Consider the following 13,267-nt stretch of genomic DNA (forward strand, 5'->3'; position numbering starts at 1 on the left):
ATGAGCTGGAGCCCCCAAAAAGCTAGTACCAAATAAAATTTCTGAGCCTTTAAGGTGCCATGAGATTTTAAAATTGGCTTTGCTGTTTACTTGAACTCTCTCACATGATAAACCCATTTGGATTTATTGAGAAACCTAATCACGGTCTGGAACATTTTCAGCAACAGCAGGAGAGAACGGAGTACGTAACTTATTGCTGTTCTGATAGAAAGTTGTAGTTTGCTGATAAGCAGGAAACACATAGGACCCCAGGGACGGTGTCGAAACTGGCCCTGCTGTCCTCTGCTCCCTCGGGGGGGGGGATGCATTGCCCCATTGATCAGCACCAGGCAAGGACCCCCTCGGCCTGTGTCATGTTTCATTCTCTCGCCTGACCAAGCATTCCTGTCTATTTCTGTTGTTATTTGATGACCAGCCTTCATCTTGAGCCCAAGCGCTGCCAGTGAACTTGGCACAGAGATCACACATTTCTATAAAGGCCAGAAGTCCTGGATGTTTGACAGGCAGGCTGCAGAAAGCCTGAACCATCAAGGTGAACTCAGCCCGCATTGCTGTGATTTGTGGCATTGCGGCATTTGTACAACGTCTCTTGTTACACTTTCAGGCAGGCTGCAAATACGGTGGTCCCTCTGATGAGCTTCCATGTGAACCCATAAGGACAGAGTGGTTTGAGAGAGCCAGGTTTGAATCCCGAGCTGCCCATGAAGTTCCTTGACTCGCTTGGTAGCAGTCACTGTCTCTTGACCAAACATTAACCGTCTCTCAAGCCTTGCTCTAGCATAGCAGTATGGGCAACTGGTTTGTGGCATGGGTGTCGGAGAAGCATATTGTACCCTGATATCTTCTGATCACGAGCTTGGACATAACAAGGGTCACAGGTGCCCATAACCAGTTACTGGGGGAGGTGGGAGGGTGTATAATCAAGGTGTAACAAAGTCGGCACTGTCTGGTTCTTTATATTTCATGTTCCCCAACATCCTACGACATTTTTCTTTTCCTTTGTTTAAATACATTTTAAAGGCATGTTGATGGGAATTTTTCAAGACGTCTTTGCTTGTATTGAAGCCTCAGAGCATATAACAGGGAAGGAGTAAGGAATGCAACAGATGATATAATGACTTGATTTTTTTCAGTGTTTCAGCAATGGGTTACTTGCCAGCAGCTGTAACTCATAATATGGTAAAGCTGCTGACTGTGGTCCATTCTGGGTTTTGAGCTGAACTTTACAAGAGCTGAATCCTTGGACAGCTCCTGTAGTTTGGACTGAAACCCAGATCAGACTTGCGTCTTTCCCCACAAAACTGACATTGGCAGCCTCCACTAGCTCAAAGGGAACAAAGTACTTTCGGAAAGTAAAGCGGCAGGCTCAGTTCCTCACCCCCAGTCGGCTTGACCTTGCAGTTCTGACTCCTCCACGGTGGTGCTGAAGCACCAGGACAACTGCTTGGTTCATAAAAGGGGGAGGCAGACACCTATCAAGGGCGTCCAGTTCCCTTTTCTCTGAGCAGCACAGAATTCAGAAAACCGAGGCACCCAAAGAGCCGCCTTTCATGTCTGCAGCCATGTTTCAAACTTTTCCCTCTCCTTTTGATGAATATGACCTCAATTTCCTCTTCTGGCCACTCCAGGAAATGATATTTTTTTTCCAAGGGCTTATTTCCGTCTTTAGCAACAAATGTCTCCTTGATGTCCTTCTTTCTTCCTTAGACAAAAAGGGAGAAGCATCTCTACAGCTGCGCCCTGCAATGGCTCCTCGGCTTTCATGTTGTTAATCCCAACGTTGGTTCATCTCGCGCTGCCCTCACTTTGTCTGTGGCTGTTGGGATTGATCCGTGGTTGGAGTTTGCTCCTCTCCAGTCAGAGCACAAAGGCCAGCAGGTTTCTAAAAATACAAGGGCCAGGGATTTTATGAAGGACCCTTGGGGGTGACATGCACATTTTGAATCAATTTAACCTGTTGCTTTGGATAAACCAGCTGGAGATTCAGCACATTTATTTGTCACCCTGACTTGAGGTGAAGAAGGATATCTGGGCTTCAAATGTGCCCCCAAAGATAAATTTCTGTTCTGCTTCTCAGAGTCGCAACTGCTTAGTTTTCCTCAACCCAAAATGAACATTAGTCATGGGCAGACTCCAGTTGATTCAGACTTGGTTCATCAACAGTGAGCACCACGGGAGGATGCTTGGTGGAGGGAATTACTCATTCATTCTCCCCAGCTAACAGCTCTAAATTCACTCCTCCTTTATGCCATTGCTTTAAAGGCAGAGTGGACAACTGGTGGGTCTCAAGAAGTAATTGGACTCCGGTTCCCTTCACCCAGCCATAGGCTATTCTGGAAAGGACTGATGGGAGCTGCAGTCCGAGATCATCTAGAAGGTCACAAGACCCATCTCTGTCTTTACACCACCTCCCATCCCCCAAAAATCCTGTTAAGGGAAAAGCATATTATCTGCTATGATGGTGTTTTTCTTCAAGGCACACACTTTCTTCAAAGCGCAGTCTGATTTGCAAACAGGGTCTGTGCTTACTGCCTGATGACCCAATCACGAAATAGAAGCACCTTAATTTGCAAAATGCAAAAGGAAGGGACCTTGTGCTAGAGACCTTCAGATGTCTCTTATCAATCAAGGAGGTTCTGCATTTAATAACTATTCTAATAAAGTGGTTGTTGTGGGTTTTTTGGGCTCTTTGGCCATGTTCTGAAGATTGTTTCACCAGTCTCTGTGGCCGGCATCTTCAGAGGACAGCACTCTGAAGTCAGTGGGGACTTCAGCCAGAACCTGTAGACCTGGCAACTCTAGCAAATGGGCTCACTGAATCTTTTTATTTCTTCCTCTGAAATATGCCCAAGTCTGTCTCCAGATTCCAGCCTTTGATGGGAACAGCATCACTGAGCCATCTTTGCTTCTTTCTTTAAATCAAGAAAGCCTTAACATCACAATTTCACATCTTTGCTTTTGTGGGACCTGGGAAATGCACGTGGCTAGAAATGGCACAGGGGAGAGACGTACCTCCACTATCACAAGATGTCTTCCCTTGGTGGGCACACTGCAAGATGACAAAATGAAAAACCCCTTTGATTGTCTAGTTTTTAACTGTCTTGGACTGTCTTGAGAGAATTTGGGGAAAAGCCATTCCGTTGCTTTTTGCTTTGTTTGTATTTTGCAGAGAGAGAGAGAGAGAGAGAAAGAGAATATTTTTCTAATCCAAGATTTTCTGCCCTTTCAGATTCTGTGTGGACATTCCACCTAGATTTAGAGATTGCAAACAAGGCCTAAAACATCATCCACGCTTTCTTGATGTGTTGCATTTAAAAAAAAAGCTGTCAGAAAACTTCCTCTCCTAGATTTATGCTCCATCGTTTTAAATAGCTGGGCCTGCCTAGAGGGCTATAGCAGGAAGCTTGCCTGCAAACACAATGCCTAGTTTCCAGACGTTTTTGAGACGAGGTTGCTGTGCCATGTTGCAAAGGGGAGACTGACGTGGACAAAAGGGTTGAAAGGATGAATGACTTTTTTTCTGGCAAGGTCGATGCTCGACCTTGGCATTATTTTTGATCTGCTGGCACTGAAAATGTTGTTCACTTAAATGTTAGGTAACATGTTTCTCGAAATATGGGAAGGTGGGAAGGAAGCCTGGGGGGGAGGGGGGGTCCCTGCGCATGCGTGGTGGAAGTGCAAAAGAGAAGGATGGCAGGAATGGGAGTCATATGAGGCTGTGCAAGCCACTGGGCAAAGAACAGGGTCTGCTGAGTAGCAAGCATCAGACGTAGAGTGGGGATTTCCGTAAGTCTGAGGGCCACTGTTCCAGATAATCCATCACTAGAGCTGGAAGTGCATCCATGTTGGAGAGAGGTAATTCAGGCAGACTTTCTGAGCTTGAAACACCAGCCTTCAAAGGAGTCCCAGCACTTAAATCCTGAAGATAAATGACAAGGGCAAAGCTCACCATTGGCCTTTACAGCTTTTCCTCTCCTAATGAAAAGTTATCAGTAACCTCAGTTTCTGCTTTGACTCACTTGGAAAGACCCTGGGGGTTGACAGTGTCTAGGCTGCCATTGGCAGAAGGTGGCACCTGGGTTTTGGAAGAGGAACACACAAGAGGGCTCCCTTCTGCTCCACTATTACCGGTCTCCAAGTCTTGACTATTAAGTTGCAGGAAATCTGGGTGAAACAACCAAAGAAGGCCAGCTGGGTAGAAACCTCAACCACAGAGCTACCCTATTCCAAGGACTCTCAAAATGTAAACGAGAACAATTACTGCTGGCAAAAAAAAAATGGGTTTACCAAAAGTGTTCTGTCTAGCATGTTATCAATTTGACCTTTAATATGTTGATAATCAAATGAGCACCAATCAATAGAGGGTTTATTTCACAGGTGTATCTACAGCTTCTTGGCAGGATTCCTGCAGCAGGGTTTCTCCCAGTCTAAGAGAGAGAGAGAGAGAGAGAGGTAGAGTGTTAGACTTTACTAACAGAATGGTGCGCAGATTAAATTGTGCTGCTCCGTGCAATTGCTCTGTGGGTAGAACTTGCAGGAGCTGAGCTTTCTCTACTGTTGAGGGAGTAGCTTCCATCTGAGCACTACATGGTTTCCCAAGGGGGTGTGCAACCTTCTGGTCTGATTTTGACATCCTGAGTTTTCATGGAACAGAATAATTAAAAATAAGCAAAGATCTAAAAAGAACAAGGTGAAAACAAGCTAAAACCCAAAGCAATAACAACGTAGGGCATGTAGAATTTTCGGAGCTCTTCTTGAATCACAGAGTTGAATGAGATTTGAGTCAGGAATTGTATGGCTTCCAGAAATGTCCTCCCAGTTTTGGTTATGTTTTTTTTTAAAGGATGACTTCAAGCACAGGTTTTCTATATTACCAGTTGCTTCGACAACTTCTCTGCAGAGATTTCCTCCTTCTGTGGCTTTCCCCTCAGGTTTCTTTGCCGTGGGGCCACCTGCTGCCAGGAATGTTATGGGATGTGGAAACCACCTTGGCAGATAAGATGGGCTGGAGAGGAAGGTTGGTTGAATCCCAAATACTTCCAGCCATGTTGCTTTCATGCATCTATGATTAATGCTTTCCATGATCTCCAACTCGCGGGCTATCCAGCCAGCTCGTTAACTCATAGAATTGCCATAGGCCAGAAAGAGCTTGATGGCACTCAACAACAACAAGAAGAAGAGGTGTGCCTAGAATCCCAAGCTTATCCTGGCATGTCTTAGAATCATGGAAATGATGAATTATATGTTAACACTGTTCCCTTTCAGAGAACAAGGCTGCATTGAAATTACATCTCAAATCTAGCACCATGAGAAGGACTAAGATTACATTACTTGCACAATCAGTACAATTCTCTAACTACTTGCTTGTTTTTCCTTTTTAATTTCTTCAGTTCAAATAGCAATGCTACAAAAAGAACCAAAATGCCTAAAATTGTCATGTTCTTGCATTTCATTAGGGTGCAGTTTGGAGAAGCTGCCTTTTTAGCCACCTCAGTCTATGACCTGCTACAAGACTCCTTGTCTTAACCCAGTGCTTGGACCCAGTGACTCAAAGGCTGGACAGGGAGTCAACATGTATGCAAATCCCACTGAGTCAATCAGCCTCCTCTAGTTGGGTCTCCCAGTGAGATCCAAGCTTTTATCATTTTTTGTGCATAGACATTCTTGATTAGATTCTTCTGTTCCACAGAACACTAGAGTTTATGAAGACTGTGCATTGTGGTTATTTCAAAGACCATGCAGAGTACAGGGAATTTTCCCTCCCTGTTACCAAATATTTAAACTTATCATCAGCCTTAGAACTGGGGGTAAACATTGATTTCAGCATGTCTTAATTTCAAGTAAATATGCCAAAGACTAGTGCTTTCAGCGTTAATGATGATGGGAGATAGTTCACTCATACAGTATTGCCCTTTTATGGATAAGAAACAAGAGTCTGGGAGACAGCAAGTTCTTTAACAGCCAACCAGGCAGTTAATTGCTGGCTTTTCATCTGATCTTATCTGGATTCAAATCCAACTTTCTGTTCGACGGCGCCCAGACTCGCTGTGTGATGGCCAACATTCAATACGTCTTCTCCTCATTGTGCTAAAGAGTTAGATCAGGTTAAATTTAGGAGCAAAGGGTTTGAAGACACTGTTTGCCTTTCCTCAAGCTTTGCCTGAATTAACGACAGATCATGGACAAGGATTTCTAGTGCCCCGTTCCATCAGGATGTAAGCTTCCATATTTCAGTGTTTCACGTTGAATGTCTAAAAGCCGTTCATTTGCAGGCTATCTGTTGGATCTGATTAAATGGGTGTCCGGGGGGGGGGGGAGGGTCCCAGGCAACCCATGCCACAGGGGCAACTTAAGTCTCTGTGGTTTGTGGGAGCTCAGTGCAACCTGGATCCAGTCCGAAGTGTTGATTGTGTCCCACTAGGAATGGGTTCCGTTCCGTTCCTGCAACTCCACCAGAGCAGGTGGGTTTGGTTTTGGTGTTTTCCCTAGCTATAATGCAATTCCATTGTTTGCGTGCTGTACTCACTGTTCAGAGTCTGAGAGGTATACAGAAAGCATTAAGGAGATAACATCCATCTGGCCCCAGTGTTTGCATAATGTATTTTCTTTTCCTTGCTAAGGAACTAGTAAATCTGGACAGCGTCTCCTGAATATAGATAGCATATGGGGAGGGAAGAATCAGTTCAATGGGTGCCAAACCTCCTGCCAAACTCTGTTTATATGAAGAGACCTTCACAGAGAATTAGGTCCCATGATGGAGACTTTGAAAAACACCAGACCAAAGATGGCAGCATTTTGATGGGAACCTGGAGTGCTTTGTTGATTAGAGTAGGCTGGTCAAGATCTTGACTAAAGGTAGATGAAACTGTCTGGCTCTGGGCATCCGGCATATCAGAACAAGGCTCCTCCAGAGAAGTTGCTGGTACCTAGACAAGTATGAGAGAACACTGGAAAAGTCTGTGAAAGAAATTAGGAATCCATGGTGCTGAAGTTGTATAAAGTTTATATCCCTTTCTATTTCAGATGCAGTTTTGCCTTCTGCTTCTATTTCATTGTGATGTATTTGTTTTATTCTGGTTTCATTGCTAGATTTATCTCAGTTTAGTACATTGTTTTGCATAATATCATCTAGCATCCAATGTGCAGAGGAGAAATATATATATATATATGTGCCACATAAACAGGAATAGATCTAAGAGATGTGGCAGTGGAGAGAGAGAGAGAGAGAGAGAGAAAGAGAAACCAATATTTTCCAGCTAACCTTTTATACATTGCATGTCTCTCCCTGTGAACCAAGACTCAAGTGGAGATAATGTTTATGAATGTAAAAAGCTTCCTACCAGAAAGTCACATTAACATCTGATACGGCAACCTGCTATTGTACCTGATCCGGTGGAAGAGGGGATCTTTGTCCCAGCTCATGCACCCACTGGTAACTCCCACGTTCAGTTTTGACCTCCCTAATTAACTCAGGCAGACCAAGCCAATTTGCAAGGTATGACTTATATAGTATCATTTATCCTCCTGGGATTCCAGTTTTCAAAGGATCTGGAATTTTAGACCTGACTTCTTCTGCCATGCTTCTGGAAATGCACAACCACCCTAGGGTGGCCCACAGCAGGTGTGTGTCCTTATTTGACCTGGGTCAGCTTAACCAATCTGCTGGTCTTACAAAAATTCAAGAAACCAGAGACCATTAGCCTCCCCGCTCTACCTCCGGGCACTAGGGTAGGCTTTGAGGTCTACATCAAGAGCGAACAACGTCTAGCAGGCCACCAAGGGCCACGCTCTCCTGCTGGCAAATCCCATCCAACCACTGGGTTTTCCACAGGTCTGTTGCCATGTTTGTCACTGGTAAAGCCACTGGGAAACATGGTGCACAGGGAATGGTCTGCTGGGAAGACAAATCTCTGAGGATACATGGCACATGCTCTCCACATCCTATGGGAATGTGGTTGTGATTGCAGCAGAATCACTGTCCTAGGGCGCAGGTAGAGTAAAAAAGGTGGGCAGGGGGGCTGCCCATTGCCTGCCCCTGTGCTACACACCCAGCTCTGGAGGATGATTTTTGTTACAGCCAGAGAATGTGCTGGATCTTAATCCACCTATGTGGTTTTATCAAGCTCTCAGCAAAAGCTGGAAGCTGATGCAGGCTAGGAAAAAAAGCCCACAGCCACCTGATGAGGTGCTTTTGTGCGAGATAACAAGAGGCTCCAACTGCTATGATAAGTGCCTCACCCCGAAAGGATGAGCAAGCGGATCCTCTCAAAATGTTTTCCGAGGATGCGGGTGTGTGCACGACCCAAGCGACGTGTGTGCGTGCCTGTCTCCGGCCTCTCTTTCTCCATCCAGGATTCTCCCCCCCCCCCCACAACACTGCCTTCGCCTGCTTTGAAGGGCCTCTCCTTTATTCATGTGACTGTCTCTGGGCAATCATCTCCCAACAGCCTTTCAGCCCCTCTTCAAAACCTGACTTCTTCAGGTAAGCCTTTAAGTCACTTTCCGCAGTTGCTAGACTTAATTAACGGCAACCTTCTCCCATCTGGTGCACTTGAGATGCTTTGGACTGTAAAGCCCAGGATTCCTGAGCATGGAGTGCACTGGCTAGGACTGAGGAGAGCTGCTCTCATCCCTAGCAAACCCTACCCCTAATCCTGCACCCTGGACATCGAGAGGGCGTCAGTTGGGGAAGGAAGCCTGGCGGTAACTAAGCTGACACATGCACATGTGGCTGAAGCAATGGCCGTGTATTCTTTCTTGGCTTACCCCCACGTCTCTATTTCCCTTGTTCCCTGCTGCTCCCCTGTGAGGCCGTACACTCCTTGGGGCAGGGGGCTCTCCTGTGCTTTGTAATGCACCCTGTCCAGATGGTGATATTTCCATTAATTTGAGAGGTAGCTGAAAAACACCAGATGCTCTTCCCGCCCACCTGGCTGGGCTTCTCTTATCCCCCACTGTCTCTCCTCATTTGCCTTGTGGGAATAAGAAGGAAAGGCTGGGAGGTGAAGCAAACAGCACGCACTTCCTCCTAGTCCAGAGGTGTGGGAGAAGTTTCCTTTCCTTTTTGCTTAAAAGAACATCTACAATGTTTACTGCGCAGCTCACACGTCATTAACACCGTGAGCTGCTTTACACAGTTGTACTGATAAGCGGATAACAAACCTATAGCATTAGTCAACTTAAGGTTCTTACAAGAAAGGCAGTGGTAAAAGTACAACAGGAACCATGAGACAATTGCAAATTTAATCCAGAAGTTCCATTGTATTTCCATGGCCTCGGCTGGATTTGGGTCTCGGAATATTCTACTCAGCCAAGAGCACAGAAAAAGAAAACTTTGGAGAAAGTTGGACTCAGATGGACAGAGTTCCTACTCCTGTCCTCTGAAGATGCCCATGGCCACAGAGACTGGCGAAATGTCAGGAAGAACAACCTTCGGAACACGGCCAAAGAGCCCGAAAAACCCACAACCACCAAAAGCTGGACTCAGCTCACCATAATATATATTTTGAACATCTCACCTTTTTTTTTCACTTTTGCCTGAATGGGATGGCTTTAGGGTTGGCTCCTGTTTTTGGCAGGAATTTTTTTTTTTAAAGGGAGTCAGGGTGGTTGGTGTTTCTGGAACCTTCCAATAATGAGACAAAGGTTTTATTAACCAGCACCCCCTGTAGGCACATTAAGCTGAATTCCTGTGTGTCTTGGGTAGCAAAAGGCCTCAAAGCTAATCTGCGTGGGTCAGAAGAAAGGCAATGAAGTGCAGCTCTCTGGATCTGTTTCTAGATGGAACACCGCAAAGGTCTCTTTTTTGGTCACTGGCTGGCTTGGGGAAAAGCTCCCTTCTCTGGGGAAATTCATTAGGAAGTTTTACATCTGAGAAGCTTTGATCTTTAGAGAAAGATAACTGGGCAGGGATTTCTTCGGAGATTCTCTGGACCAAAAAAGCGGGACAATAACTAAAACCGGGACATTTCCTTGGGCTGCTTTCTTGAACGTATCCATCAGTTCTCTGTTTGCAGAAATAAAGCTAATATTTGGCAAGAGGCTGAAATCTGGAAACACTGTTTACTGGTGTGAGGGCGATAAGTGTGGTAGAAAGGCCATTTCTCGGATGTACTTCTGCGTGAATTCCGGGGGCGGTGGGTTGGGGAAAAGACCCGCCGGGTGGCCCGAGGGACCGAGGATCCGGCTTGCGCTCCCCAAGACCTGCGTTCGCCCCTGGCGTCTGTCCAGGCGGCGCGGCATCCTCTGCCTGCGCGCCCCGCGGGTGAGCGCGCGCGTGTCTCCGCGTGGGTGGGTGGGGGCGGGGGGTGCCTGTGCGTGTGTCCTCGCCGCCTCCGCTGCCCACCTTCCCTGACGCTCTGCTGCCGCGCCGCCGCCGCCGCCGCTGCTGCCGGGCTATATAAAGCCGTGTGGCTGCCGCTTGGCTTGGCTTGGCTTCGCGCGGCTGGGCGGGCGGGAGCCTCCGGGTCTGCCATCGCGGTCGTCGGGCCGAGGGGATTGCCCGGTGGCGGCCTGCAGCCCTCGCTTCCCTGGGAGGGCCGGGCTGGGCGGACAGCGCGCTCCTCCGAAGCCAGGCGCCCCTCCGCCCGCTCCGCCAGCCTCGACGTGAACTGCGCTCGCCTCGGCTCGACTCCGTCGCCGTCGCGGGGGCGCCGTCTCTGCCGCGGCCGGGGGAGGCTGCCGCTGGCCGGCCTCCCCGTCCTCCCCCTCCGTCCGGGGCCGCGCTCCATGCCGCCGCCCCTCCCGCCCCCGCCCCCGCCGCCCCTCCCGCCGCGCCCGACGGCTGGCTGAGAGGGCGATGGCGGACCGCCCGGCGGGCAACGGCTCCTGGTTCAACGCCTCCTCCGAGGGCGGCGGCGGCGGCGGCGAGGACGACGACGACAACCCGTTCGTGCAGCCGGGCTGGCAGGTGGCCCTGTGGGCCGTGGCGTACGCCGCCATCGTGCTGGTCTCGGTGGTGGGCAACGCGGTGGTGATCTGGATCGTCCTGGCCCACCGGCGGATGCGCACCGTCACCAACTATTTCCTGGTCAACCTGGCCTGCTCCGAGGCCGCCATGGCCGCCTTCAACACCCTCATCAACTTCACCTACGCCGTGCACAACGTCTGGTACTACGGCCTCTTCTACTGCCGCTTCCAGAACTTCTTCCCCGTCGCCTCCGTCTTCGCCAGCATCTACTCCATGACCGCCATCGCCGTGGACAGGTGAGCCTCCCTCGCCGCCGCCGCCGCCGCCGCCGCCCCGGCTGGCTTGCCCGTGGGGACCCGTCGGGGGGGGGGTTGGCGGCTCCGGGAGGCCACGCGGGGCGCAAGCCGCGGGAGGGCCGGAGGGAACCGAGGGGCGCTCCTGCCGAGGGCCGGTGGCGCGGCTGGGCGCTGGCGGGGCTCTGACGGGGCGGGCTCCGTTCCTGCCCGGGTTGTGTTCTGGGGTGGTTTTCCTCCTGCTCACGGAGCCGGATCAGGGCCCAGGGTTCACGGACCTCCCAAGCCGTAAATAAAAAGAATTTGGAGGGTTTGTGAGCTTCGGAGCAGGTGCAGGGGTCCTTTCCTCCCAGACTTCTTCCAGGTTTTCCCATGAGTTGGCTGGGGTAAGAGGCTGGACCCGTCAGGGGTTTGGAGAGAGACTTTGAGATCGGAGAGCGCCTTGGCATAGAGGTGGGCTGCTCGGTGTTTTGGACGGGGGGGGGCGCTTCAAGAAGCTGGCTTCTAACCAGGCCTGGCTGGGATTGCCCAGCATCTCCTTCTCTGGAAATTAAGCCTGGGAGGTCATTCCCCCTTCGGTTGTTAAGACGGGTGCTTTTCTTCAGTTCGGGACTTGCAAACCTCCCTAGCCATTGCCCCCTATTATTGCCCCCTTGGTGCCTTCCGTTGAAGCTGGATAAGGAGGGTCAGAAGTCCTCAGGGCTCCTGGTGGTTTCATATAACTTAGAACCACCTGGCTGCAGAATTCCGCGTTCAGAGCCCCCACAGAGGCAGAAAACTCACCTTTAAAGCACCTCTAACTCTTGGCCATCCTACCCCTAGTTAAAAACCTTCTGAGATAGTCCACACCCTCATCTGATCATCTCTTCCTGACAGAAATCTCTGCCTGGTTTTTACACCACTAGAAGAGGGTGACCAAGATGGTTAAAGGCTGGGAGAGCAAGCCTAATGAGGAGCAAAAATGATGGAGGGAGGTTGGTGTCTTTAGCCTGGAGAAGCAACGGTTGAATGGGGCTAAGACAGATGGTACCCCATTTTGGATGGGCTGCCAGGTGAATCGATGGAGGAGGCTTGCTTCTTGCTACTCCAGAAAGCAGGGTCCATTCCAACGGGTTTAAGGTTCAAGTGACATCTTTCTCAGATAGCTTTTAAGCAGCTTCAGGAAAACTCCCAGAAGAAACAGGAGGCTGTTGATAATGGTGGGGCATCCACATACCAAGGCGGGTTGCCTCTGATGGTGATGGTGTTCCTCCCACGTCCCTGCGATGGGGCAAGGTGGCCTCCATGCTTTGGCTGTGGGCTTCCTGGAGGCATTTGTCAGCTCCTATTCCAGACCGGACAGTGGGCTCTTCTGAGAGGCTCCGGTCTGCTCCAGCAAGCTGCCCTGGCCCTTAGCGAGAGGGAGACGCTGGGCTGGAAGGGAGGAAGGCACCTGGTTGTTTTCGCACTGATGTTGGCAAAAATTTGGAATATTCTGCTCCAAGCCATCCACTGTTTTGATGATCCAGCCCATCGTCTTACTAGACTGCAGAGTTGTGGTTTCAAATATTACTCGTTCCCCTGACAAGGCAGATTAGGAGCCGATGGGCGCTGCTTTTTTCCTCTGTGAAATGGGAAGAGTCCTCTTGTTCTCAGAGGGTGGGTTGGCTTAAAAGGGTTGAAGCCGACGGCAGCCCATTCCCTTCTGATCTCTGGCCAGCAGGCTCCCACTTCTGCCTGATCCTCCCCTTGCACAGTGGCCCCATCATGTGGGCATCATAATGGGGGGTCTGTAGGCGGGTGCTGCCTGGCTCAGGAAGCAGCTTGTAAATTAGACAGTGGTCTAATGCAAAGACAAATGACACGAGAGAAATGGCAAGGAGCTCAGGAAGCAATGTGTGGTTTCAGCTTTTTTGCTCTGCACAACTGTTCTGTGAGGGAGGTTAGGATGAGGGTCAGTGGCTTGGGCAAGACAAGCTCATCCTCCCCCCCCCCCGAGTCCAAGCTCATCCCTGTAATCTAGCACACCCCTCTGGCACATGAGCGTTGCTTGCAAATAAGCCCATGTGGGTGGGTGGGGGGAGAC

The 13,267-nt window shown here is 49.5% G+C and overlaps 1 protein-coding gene across 1 annotated transcript in view; it reads left to right on the forward strand.

Annotated features, from left to right (window-relative positions):
• Positions 1-10,702: 10,702 nt before the first annotated feature.
• The window catches only part of TACR1 (tachykinin receptor 1), a 33,882-nt gene continuing 31,317 nt past the window's right edge, over positions 10,703-13,267 (forward strand). Inside the window, exon 1 of the mRNA XM_072978898.2 lies at positions 10,703-11,205. Within this exon, the coding sequence (XP_072834999.2) occupies positions 10,799-11,205 (407 nt within the window). The 5' untranslated portion in view covers positions 10,703-10,798. The remainder of the gene's footprint in view (positions 11,206-13,267) is intronic.

This window comes from Pogona vitticeps, chromosome 8 (assembly GCF_051106095.1).
Source record: "Pogona vitticeps strain Pit_001003342236 chromosome 8, PviZW2.1, whole genome shotgun sequence".
NCBI classification, from domain to species: domain Eukaryota; kingdom Metazoa; phylum Chordata; class Lepidosauria; order Squamata; family Agamidae; genus Pogona; species Pogona vitticeps.